Raw genomic sequence first — 11,961 nt, 5'->3', positions numbered from 1 at the left:
TGAAGAAAAATTTACTAATGTAGGTTAGGTTAGGTTAGGTTACAGAAGTAAATGTTAGGTTTCTGAACAGGTTAGGTTAGCTTAGGTTTAGTTATGTTATATATCACTCTTCACCTTTATTATTATTATACCTAGTATAGATAATTTATTAACACATTATCTACTATATTGTGTATAATGTGCACACATTTTGCGTATTTTTTTGCATATTTTTGGCCTCTATTTATCTGCTAATTATGATCTACACTAAGCTATACCTATATCAAGTCACTCTGTATTGAATCGTTTATAGTTAGTCTTTATAATTTAAATTTTTGAGTAAGTATTTCCTACAAAACGTCTGTAAAGATGATACAAAAATTGATATTTCTAATTCTTAGAAAAATATTTTTACGAGAAATGAATTAAATTATCATTAACTCTCTCGATTTGAGGAATAATTTTCTATTAATTTTTATTTTTTTTTTAATTCCTCATAACTAGTAGATAGACGCCAAAAATATGCAAAAACATGCGTAAAAATGTGTGCACATCATAAACAACCCGTCCGATTAGGGCCCTTCTGGCCTCCTCCACTCAAGCGACAGCCCAAGCCGAGGTTCGAGATCCCCGTCAAGGGGGGACGCCCTTGTGCATGTCGCTACCAGGGTGAACCTTCAGTTCACCCCCGCGTCCGCGTTAAAATGTAGAAGCCCTTCTGGCTAACATTGAGAGACACCACACAAAAAAAAAATCATAAACAATTTTAGAAATAAATTAAAAACAGATATCAATGTGAAATAAATTTGTGTGTGGTTATTTGATTTAAACAGCTCTACAATTAAAAATTAATAAATTTTAGCAATAAAGAAACTCCATAGATTGTCGGGAACAAATAAAAACACATTTTTTGGTAATAGTTTATTTATTTAATATAAACTACAATACTTATACATTTACAAATATGATAAAAACAACCAATCAGTCTTTTTCCTCGGATATAGTCACAGATGTTCGCTCTGAAATATAAAATACTAGTGGTCCGCCCCGGCTTCGCCCGTGGTATGTCCTTTCTCGGGTATCAAAATATCTCCATACCAAATTTCATGCAAATTGATTCAGTAGTTTAGGCGTGATTGAGTAACAGACAGACAGAGTTACTTTCGCGTTTATAATATTAGTATGGATTAAGTATATTAGTATAATTAGTATTAGTATATTAGTATATTATTAGTATACTAGCTTTCCGCCCGCAGCATCGCCCACGCAGTCAAAGAAAAATCCGCATAGTTCCCGTTCCCGTGGGATTTCCGGGATAAAACCTATCCTATGTCCTTTCTCGGGTATCAATATATCTCTATACCAAATTTCATGCAAATTTGTTCAGTAGTTAAGGCGTGATTGAGTAACAGACAGACAGATAGAGTTACTTTCGCATTTATAACAGTCATTAAAAGTATGGATTAGTATATTAGTATACTAGCTGTGCCGCGCGGTTTCACCCGCGTGGTCCGCTCCTGTTGGTTCTAGCGTGATAATATTATATCTACCTATGCCTTTAATACTCGTGCATATTGTAGCTTTCGAATGGTGAAAGAATTTTTAAAATCGGTCCAGTAGTTAATGAGCCTATTCATTACAATCAAACAAACAAACAAACAAAGTTTTCCTCTTTATAATATTAGTGTAGATTAGTATATTATCTAGTATTAGTATATTAGTATGGATTGATTGAATTAAATGAACACAAATAATTAACAACAAGGTTTTCGTCAACATAAGTAATAACACACAACGTAGCTACATACCTAGTGTTATTACCTACACAAGGTAGGTACTTATGTTGACGAGCAATAATTTAAGAATTTCCAGAGATAATCGGGAAGAAAAACACGTTTATCTAGAATAGTTTATTTATTCAATAAATACAATATGTAATTAAACATTTACAAATAGTATGATAGAAATTACCAATCAGTCGTTTTCGCATACTGTGCCTCGGATTAAATCGCGGACGTTCGCTCTGAAAAATAAAATAACATTAGGATATTCCAATATAGCTCTAGATATTATCAATTAATACTAAAACGACTTACAGATTAATGATTTTTTTATAAGTCTTTAGGTGGATTAGAAAATGGATTTAGATTTACAGAGCAAATAATTTACTTGAAAGCCAAAAATTTTGCAATACAATATAAGTAAATCTTATACAAATTCATAAGGCACCTACAAATATTTTACGAAAAAGGCCGTAAATATTGTTTACTAGCGGTCCGCCCCGGCTTCGCCCGTGGTACAATTCGTAATAAAAGGTATGCTTATGTTCTTTCCGAGGGTTTAAAGATTGTCTGTGCCAAATTTCATCAAAATCGGTTGAGAGGTTTAAGCGGGAAAGCGTAACAGACAGACAGAGTTACTTTCGCATTTATAATATTAAAGTAGGGATTGACCTGTGTATATAATAATTTATTTCCTTAGTATCCAATGTAGAGAATACGAAATTAGGTATCTGATTGACTAGAACCCATACTTCATCACCAATCACCTTGAGATCTGCAAAAGCATAGAAATAAAAGCATAGAAATAAAAGAAACTCAAATATTTATTTATTCAATTAGTCTTCTTCTAGAAGCACTTTTGAATCGTCATAACATAGTTTTACCATTTGCCATTAATCACTTGGAATAATCGATTTATATTATTACCCGACTGTGCAACAATGATGGTTATGTTTTTCGAATGTTAGTATTTTTCTATGTAAGTAAAAAAGTAAACCTAGTCGAAACTCATTAGTTTCAGAAATATAATATGATATTAACTTTTTTTTAATAATAATTAATTTAATTTAAATTTGTTTTAATTTGTCAAATTCTTCGGGAAAACGATGAAAAGTAATAAAAACGTTTTACAGTAAAAGATTACGAAGGAATGCTCTTGCTCTAGCTCCATGTTCGTTTGATGTAAATCCACTCTAAGGCCGGTTGCAGAGCTAGACCGACCGTCAGTGCGTACGTCAGTCGCGCTTGTCATATGTATGGAAATTCATAAAACCGTTCTAGACCGACCATACGCACGCGTATTGTCATGCGCATTAGTGTCATAGTCATACAATTGTTGATGCGTATCGTCAGGACCGACGGTACGCACTGACGGTCGGTCAAGCTCTGAACCAGCCTAACAATAAAAAAACTTCAATACTTAACCGACCAGATATATAAACCAATTTCTCATGATCCTGTGCGGCTATAGCCACATTCTCTGGCTTCAATTCCTTCGTCACCCGCCAACACAAAATGGCGTCTTGTGCTACATTTGCATAGAACATTGTTTTTGACCTCGCGTGGTAACCATGGGAACCGCTTTGAGTGTTCTCGCCTCTGTTACCTAGAAGCTATGGAATCTATACATATAATCTGTAGAAGGGTCAATTCTGTACATTGAAAATATTGAAAAAATAAATAGCAGGGGGTGTTACTGGATCGATACCAAACCCAAATATGTGATTAAAAAAATTTTTGTCTGTATGTCTGTCTGTCTGTCTGTCTGTCTGTATGTTCAGGCATCACGTGAAAACTAACGGTTCGATTTCAATGAAACTTGGTATAATTATACCTTATTATCCTGGGCATAACATAGGATACTTTTTATCCCGGAAAAATACGTAGAAAAAAATAAATCTTAATTTTTCCGCGCGGACGGAGTCGCGGGCGAAAGCTAGTTTTATAAATATTTGCCTTTTATTTTGTAATCTAAGACTATTAGGTTACTTTAAAACCAATAATGTGTAAGGATGTGTCGCGAGGTGTTTGTAAATAACCAAAAGTATCGCTTCGATTCTTCGAACGCTTAACTTCAAACTAAATGAAGCGATATGATTGGTTCTTTACTTGAAACACATTGCTCGCTACGCATCCTCGCACATTATTGGTGGAAAAGCACCCTTTATATGGCCTATGGGCTTTCCAAGATAATATAATTGTTTAGGAATTAAAATTAAAACTGGCCAAGTGCGAATCGAACTTGCGCAACGAGATTTCTGTCTGTCTGTTTGTTTCGGCTAATCTCTAGAAAGGCTAATAGATAGCTGGTGTTCTTTTTTATTCTGATTTTCCCATATTAACTGGTATCTTCTTTCTTATATATAAAAACTAGAACTAGTGGTCCGCCCCGGCTTCGCCCGTGGTACATATTTCGCAATAAAAGGTAGCCTATGTCCTTTCTCGGGTATCAAAATATCTCCATACCAAATTTCATGCAAATTGGTTCAGTAGTTTAGGCGTGATTGAGTAACAAACAGACATAAAGAGTTACTTTCGCATTTATAATTTAGTATAGATTAATCCCAAAATGTGTTGGTAAGCGCATAACTTGAGAACGGCTTAACCGATTTCGTTAATTCTTTTTTTTATAATATTCCTTGAAGTTCGAGGATGGTTCTTATGTAGAGAAAACGTGAATATGTACCACGGGCGAAGCCGGGGCAGTCCGCTAGTAAAGGATAAATAGGAAAATCTCAATTACTTGTTTATAAATTACTAGATTTCCGCCCGCGGCTTCGTGCATATAGTTCCCGTTCCCGTGGGATTTCCGGGATAAAACCTAGCCTATGTGTTTATCCAAGTTACCTTATATATGTGTGTTACATTGTAATCGGTTCTGTAGTATTTGCGTGAAAGACATCCTCACAAACTTTCGCATCTAAGTAGGATGATGTTTATAATACGACATTAAAATATTACTCACTACATTATTTCCTTTAAACGAATTGTTCTTCAAATGCTTAGTATCTATAGTATATTCCTGTTTAGAAACTAGAGGGTGGTAATATGCCATTCTGGAGCCATCTTTAACTTCTGACAACGCAATGCTGAATAGACCATCCTTCCAGTTAATAACATGACCTAGAAATGTAACATTAATATGAAACTAGCTGTGCTCCGGGGTTTCACCCGCATTGCTCCTCTCCTGTAAGTCTTAGCGTGATGATATATAGCCTATAGCCTTCCTCGATAAATGGGCTATTTAACACCGAAATATTTTTTTTAAAACGGACCAGTAGTTCCTGAGATTACCGCGGTCAAACAAACAAACTCTTCAGCTTTATAATATTATTTACTAGCTTTCCGTCCGCGGCTTCGCCCGCTTTGTCTAAAACATAATAAATTATATACCAAAACCTTCCTATTGAATCACTATCTATTAAAAAAAAACCACATCAAAATCCGTTGCGTAGTTTTAAAGATTTAAGCAGATATAGGGACATAGGGACATAGGGACAGAGAAAGCGACTTTGTTTTATACTATGTAGTGATGAAGTATAGATTTTCTCGATTCTTGTAGAAAAGTTGTTTGAAGGAAAGTCTCAATCTGGCAGGACACAGATGGTTGATTATCTGGTCCGTAAAGAAAATCGACCGAATCGAAAAGTATTAAGCATTTGCCCCATTCCCCACATGAATACATGGAATATGAAACCTAATTTATATATATATTTAGATTTCATATTCAAAATTATAAATTGCAATATACTAAGGTAATATAGTAGGTATTCTTTTACTTTATAATAAGGTAAATTAAAACAAACTCAGAATATAGACAGAGCCGGTACCTATCACCGCTTGCTAATAATATCCGTGATTAGTCACTGTTCACCAAAAATATAATACATAATTTGTAACTAAGAGAAGTAAGAGCATATCATGAAGCTATGAAACCAGTTAATATTATTGAAGTGAAACTTCTTTATGCGGGTTGGAAAAAAATTTAGTGTAACATTTTTATTTTTTTCGTTACGCGTGACATTTTATCCCTACCACGCGTGATTCGACGTATTTCTGTAAAGTTGCATATAGTAAATTATTTTTTGAAAAATAAGGTCATAAAGAAGTTTCACTTCTGACGTGTGTATGACATTTTTTTTCTTCTATTAAATTAACACATACCAGCAACAGTGAAATTCAAAGATCCTTCGTCATGCGCAAACGACGGGTCCTGTATCCTCCAACTATCCATTTTGGCGAGAGAAAACACAATCATTCCCTCTGTAGCTAAGTCATTTATATATGCGTAAGCGTCGTTACAATTATCAGCTGTTACGTCTACCGTTATTGATGTAAGACCTGCAATTAATAATAATTCTCAATATATAATACACTAGCTTTCCACCCGCAGATTCGCCCGCGCAGTCAAAGAAAAACCCGCATAGTTCTCGTTCCCGTGGGATTTCCGGGATTGCGTCATTATCCCGGGATAAATAGTAGCCATGTCCTTTCTCGGGTATCAAAATATCTCTATACCAAATTTCATGCAAATTGGTTCAGTAGTTAAGGCGTGATTGAGTAACAGACAGACAGACAGAGTTACTTTCGAATTTATAATATTAGTATGGATTTTACTGTTATGCGTAATTTTATCAAAAATACCTAATACACCATCAAATAAGACATATTTCTGCTTTTAAAATTAGTCATAAAGAAAAGATCTTACCTCCGGGTGTTCTTTCGTTAATAAGATCGGAATCTTTGAGTTCATATGTTAATATGTGTTTGTCAGTTTTAAGATCATAGATCACGATTGTTGGCTTCTGGACTTGACGCCTTTCTCCTGAAAAATTATATAAAAATGAGAATAATATTTTTATATTAATCATCAGCAATAGATGTAGAGTGTAGAGCTCTGAATGAAACAATTATTTTCAATTTGTTTTTTAAGGGTTCCATATCTCAAAAGTAAAATACGGAACCCTTTTAATACCACTTGCTTTTCCGTCTGTCTATCAAAAATCAAACTTATAAGCCAACGCAATCAAAAAATTCAGCTGTTTATTATTATTATGGTGCAAATTTTCGTAATTTCGATATTCGCAAGGGAATCAAAACCTACAGTGAACAGCGTCTTATAGTACAGCTATAGGAATAATAATGAAAAGTATAGATTTAGAAGAAGAAGAAGAAAGAAGAAAATACATTTATTTTAATGTCTTGCCACACAGGAAAAAAAAACCAGAGAATAGTAAAATACAATAAAGTTTGCATGCGAAGAAAACAGAAAATTATATTCAATACTGATTTCAACCTAAACACATAGGGTCTGTGCAGCATCAAACATTAACAGTTACAATATATTAAAAAAAACATAGGTACGTTTAACCTAAACTCTCGTTGCGCTAGTCCGATTCGAATTTGACAGATTTTTATGTATGTTAAAAATATTGATTTTGAATAATGTAATAATACAAAAAAAAACAGTTTAATTAGCTTCATAGTTCAGTAGTAATAGTTCTAGTAGTTTAGTAGCAATTTCTATACTATTAGGCCCGGCTTTTTTGAACGTTATTTTAAAGGGAAGCTCCCTAAATTGTATGTGTTTTTGCATTAATATTCTGAAACAGGCACACATACAATAAAAGTGGAACTTTAGTATATGATTTATTGGGTCTTTTTCTTTCGATGTACAAGACAGTTACGTAATTGTAACATTTTCGCTCGACTCATTTTTTATTCAAAAATTATGCCTTTTTTAAGGATTATTACATTTTTTTAAAGATTTACTTGGGACTTTATATCTAAAATAAATGTTAACAGTAAGAAAATAGGGTTTACTATCGAATGCCAAGATATTTTTTCTCTAGATCAAGTATTACTTTAGATATAAACGAAATAAGAATTGAGACTTACAAGATTTAGTTTCGAGCTCGAACGCGATCAAAGAGCGCACGCGATATTCAACTTTATTACGGCTGGATTAGCGTCTAGTACCGTAACCAGTCTCTCCGTGCCAGAAATGAGAAAGGGAGCCTGCCCTTAATGAGGACAATGTCGATAATAGTTTGACAATGAAATGTGCGATGCGCTGCGCTTCGTCATATCGGCGCCGGCCCTTAACTTACCAGGTACTTCCAACAGACCAGTATCTACCATCCACAGTCGTCCACAAACATCCACCCTTGGTCTATAAACTGAGACGAGGTCATGTATGGTCTCACTACTGGGATATGGTCGAAGGGATGGGGATGTTTCGGATAGCATTGCATAGTTTAGAGTAGATGGTATGCCTGGAAAATGAAGCAGATAAATAAAAATAGAAAATTTATCGAAGTGAAACTTCTTTATCGGGGTTGGAAAAAAATTTGAGTGTAACATTTTTTCGTTACGCGTGACATTTTTCCGTTACGCGCCATCTTTTTCTTTAACCTACCACGCGTGATTCGACGTATTTCTGTAAAGTTGCATATAGTAAATTATTAATTTAAAAATAATTTCATAAATAAGTTTCACTTCTTACGTGTGTGCACTAGTACACGCACACATTTTTTTATTTACGTAGACTTCTTTTGGCGCTTTTGTTGCGCGATGTTATATTAAACACGCATTTATTAGCTTCACCTGTATGTTTGTATGTAACCGCCTTATTTTTACTTTAAATAGACTGATTTAGTTAATTTTGGGTCATTGGGATCAGTGACGATACATACCTACATCGTACCGGTGCATCACACGAGCAAATGTTCATTCTTACCCCACTATGTTAAATTATTTTAGTGCAAACGGGCGTAGAACATTATTTCATTGTTCTTAGTGCGTTCGAAAAGATTCTAAGTAGATGCAATGTTCTAATACTGTACAACAGAGAATACAAGTTTTCGTTTACTCTAAAAGATCACGATAGAACGACTTTCGATTGCTTGCTCTGTGTTCGTTAGATGCAAATGTTTTTTTTAGAAAATGATAATGTACCTAAAAAACCTATTTTTTTTCGTCAGGTGAGTCAATATTTTTTATACTTAGTGTGTTTCATCGGGTAAGAAATTATGAATTTCTAAAAACTCCGTAGTAATAACTAATTTTAGATTGATTTTAATTCGATCGTTTTTTAAGCTATTGCATAGCTTCTATCGCGGGCCTTGAGCGCGGGGACCGAACCCAGATATTCCGTAACGAAAAACCTCACACTCCCCACTCCGACGGGCGGAGGTGTGACTTGAAGGCATAGCATGCAATAGCGCAACCGCGGCAGTCCCCGAGTGCCACACGTATTTTTTTTTTCAGTTTTTCTGTATTGTGGCAAATAAATGTTTATTTCTTTCTAAACTTACCATATCTCCTCCTAGGTACAGTCACAAAGACCCTGTCTTTATAATATTCGAAACCAATCGGCACATTATTGTATTGTATGAAGAACTTTTCGCTGTCGTTTACATGGTCTGGAAAAACGACTCTATCTGCCTTCCTCTCAAAATTGGCGTCGCGTCTATCTGTAAATAATAAATTTAATTTAAAATTTAATAAAATCTTTGTTTTATTCATCTCTACTATTTAGTACAACTTCAATATTATTGAAGTGAAACTTCTTTAGGCGCGTTGAGAGTTAAATTTCACAGTCGCGTCATGGCAATACCGTCACCTCATGGAGACTGGAGTAAGGCGACTATTTTAGTTTCTTTGAATCTTGCCATGGAAGTTTCACTTCTGACACGTGTGCTCGGCACACACGCTCTATATTTTATTAATTGTTGGATTTGGAAGTGAATATGTTATACAATATCAAGACACTATAATAGTTTCTTTAAAATCATAAAGTCTAATGCTACCTTTGTTTGTGAGGTCAATAAGATATTATCTTATTGACCTCACGATAAAATTGTATCATATTTTCGCATTATTTAATGTTTGGAATAGCTTTGCGCCCGCATTTTACACGGAATTTCCCATAAAAGCTACATAAATCACTCTGTAGCCTAACTATCTGATATCTGCAAACACAAAAATATCACAACATCGCTCCGTTGCGACGTGAAAGACAGACAAACAAACACATTTTGCAATTCATAATAGGTATTACAATCAAAGGATTTGCATAACCTATATAATTAAAACATTATCAATTGCCTTTGTATATTGAAAATGTTTTAAAAAGGCAGACTAATTATAATTTACAGGAATTTATCAAACTGCTTATTAATGAATAGATAGGAACTACGAATTAATACATTCTGATATATATTTTTATAATATGTGATTCTGTTAATGTAGCGGTTAAAGAGCTTAACCAGCCATTCAATTAAACACCTAAAATTTATTATTGAACGGTGGCGTATTCTTGACCTAAAATTTTATGAATTGACTAGGCAAGTATTTAACTATTAGAGATTAAAATCTTTGACCAAGCTGTTTGATTGACTGGCTTAAACTATTCGACACCGCTAAGTAAAGATGCTAGGCCATATTGTATTAAACGGCTAAATAAGTTAGTTGCCAGCGACATCTATATTAATAGGTACCATAATATAGTGCATAATAATATTATACTTATGATAAAAACTTCACACAACAAAATATCATTTTGATAACCCCTTTAATTAATAGTTCAATTAAATATTATAATTTGAGATAAAAAAATGTAAGTATTTTGACATAACTACAATTAAATTTTATTTATTTTGTTTCTTTTGTTCATATATCGTCATTTTGTTTGACTTTGACCAGTTTGTTCTAAAAAACAGCTATGTCATCAAGACTATGTTTATAATACTGAAACCTTACTGAAACTTTTTATAAAACAATGCAATGGTCCTTCTAACTTGGTATTAATTAACAATTTTTTCAATTATCATAATTAATATAATGTGGGAAGGTCGTCTTCACATGTTTTAAAACGTCTATAAATTCAACAAATGGAATCACATTAAACGTACATATAATTTAATATAAAATATACTTATTAATTAAAATAGTAAACTCACAAAAAACACCGTCAAAATTGTAGTCTATTTGTTTCCAAGCAAATACACGCCTCACAGCATCTTGTTTATGACTTACAGATAAACAAAATAAATTTAATAAACATATTAATACTATACGCGACATCTTCACGCGTAATGCTAGATGTAACTGGTTTTTTATAACCATTTGGTTCAGTGGACTTTCCTTGTTTATTAAAAACCGGTCAAGTACGACTTACGCAAAATAGACGCCTGATGTTTTTTTCTGGTTGTTGTGGTTCTGCGTTTTTGCTATAAAATCAGCCAGGCGTAACAAATTAATAGATAATAATTGTTATCCCGACATTGCGCACACTTTGAAGCGAGCGTGGTGAGTGGTCACGGTGACCAATTGAATAAATCGTGATAAAAATCCGTTAAAATCTTTAATTTCTAAATGTATAATACTCGCGTAACCGTAAAATCAAACACTATAACAAGTAATAACTGCGTTAAAAACAACTGACTTCAAACTTGCACTTGCAAAATTTACAAATACCTACAGACAAAAATGCTCATAAAATAAAAACTACTGGGCCTATCCGAATAAAATTTTTATGGGACCAATTCGACACCATCCCGCATCGAACAAAAAAAGAATCACGTAAATTGGTTCAGAAACCTCGGAGTAATCGGTGTACATACATAAAAAAAAAATAAAAAAAAAACATACCGGCCGAATTGATAACCTCCTCCTTTTTTTGAAGTCGGTTAAAAAATAAAAATGTACCCTATATTATGAACAAGTGTGTTTAAAAAATAAGCTCGCTAACGTTAAAATTACCTATACCTACATATTATAAATCGATCTAAATTTTTAATTGACTCTAATTAACAATTTTTTTTTTCTTTTTTTAGTCTAATTTAGCAGACATGTAGTTACCTATAATAAAATTGACATAAAAAATCCAAAAGAAAAAACTTGATAACATCAATTTAAAAAAGACCCTTTATCAATAATTATTTTTTGGATCATGACGTCATGTTACGAATTACAAGTGAATTAACTTACAACTTAGTTACTTTACTTGGGTACTTACAATGAATACATACGTGTACAAAGAGGTTAACTTAGAAAATGATAATGTACCTAAAAAACATTTTTTTCGTCAGGTGAGTCAATATCTTTTTAAATAGTGTTTTTCATCGGGTAAGAAATTATGAATTTCTAAAAATTCCGTAGTAAGCTAATTTTATTTTGATTTTAATTCGATCGATTT

The 11,961-nt window shown here is 33.3% G+C and overlaps 1 protein-coding gene across 1 annotated transcript; it reads right to left on the bottom strand.

Annotated features, from left to right (window-relative positions):
* Positions 1–1,883: 1,883 nt before the first annotated feature.
* LOC123704604 (L-dopachrome tautomerase yellow-f-like) lies at positions 1,884–10,882 on the bottom strand. The gene is made up of 9 exons (XM_045653000.1): positions 10,724–10,882; positions 9,077–9,235; positions 7,871–8,035; positions 6,469–6,585; positions 5,925–6,101; positions 4,726–4,883; positions 3,190–3,373; positions 2,433–2,535; positions 1,884–2,002 (listed from the first exon to the last, which is right to left on the bottom strand). Exons 1-9 carry the CDS (start codon positions 10,845–10,847, stop codon positions 1,954–1,956), a joined length of 1,236 nt encoding a protein of 411 aa, XP_045508956.1. The 5' UTR covers positions 10,848–10,882; the 3' UTR covers positions 1,884–1,953.
* Positions 10,883–11,961: the final 1,079 nt, after the last annotated feature.

The sequence above is a fragment of the Colias croceus genome, chromosome 30 (genome assembly GCF_905220415.1).
Source record: "Colias croceus chromosome 30, ilColCroc2.1".
NCBI classification, from domain to species: Eukaryota; Metazoa; Arthropoda; class Insecta; order Lepidoptera; family Pieridae; genus Colias; species Colias croceus.
Note: the sequence above shows the minus strand (reverse complement) of the source record. Positions and strands in the feature narration are given on the sequence as shown.

Coding starts and splice junctions, on each gene's coding strand:
- LOC123704604 (XM_045653000.1), bottom strand. CDS start 10,847: ATGTCGCGTATAGTATTAATATGTTTATTAAATTTATTTTGTTTATCT. Junction 9,236..10,723: donor CAATTTTGACGGTGTTTTTT/GTGAGTTTACTA, acceptor TATTATTTACAG/ATAGACGCGACGCCAATTTT. Junction 6,586..7,870: donor TGGTCTGTTGGAAGTACCTG/GTAAGTTAAGGG, acceptor ATAATTTTTCAG/GAGAAAGGCGTCAAGTCCAG.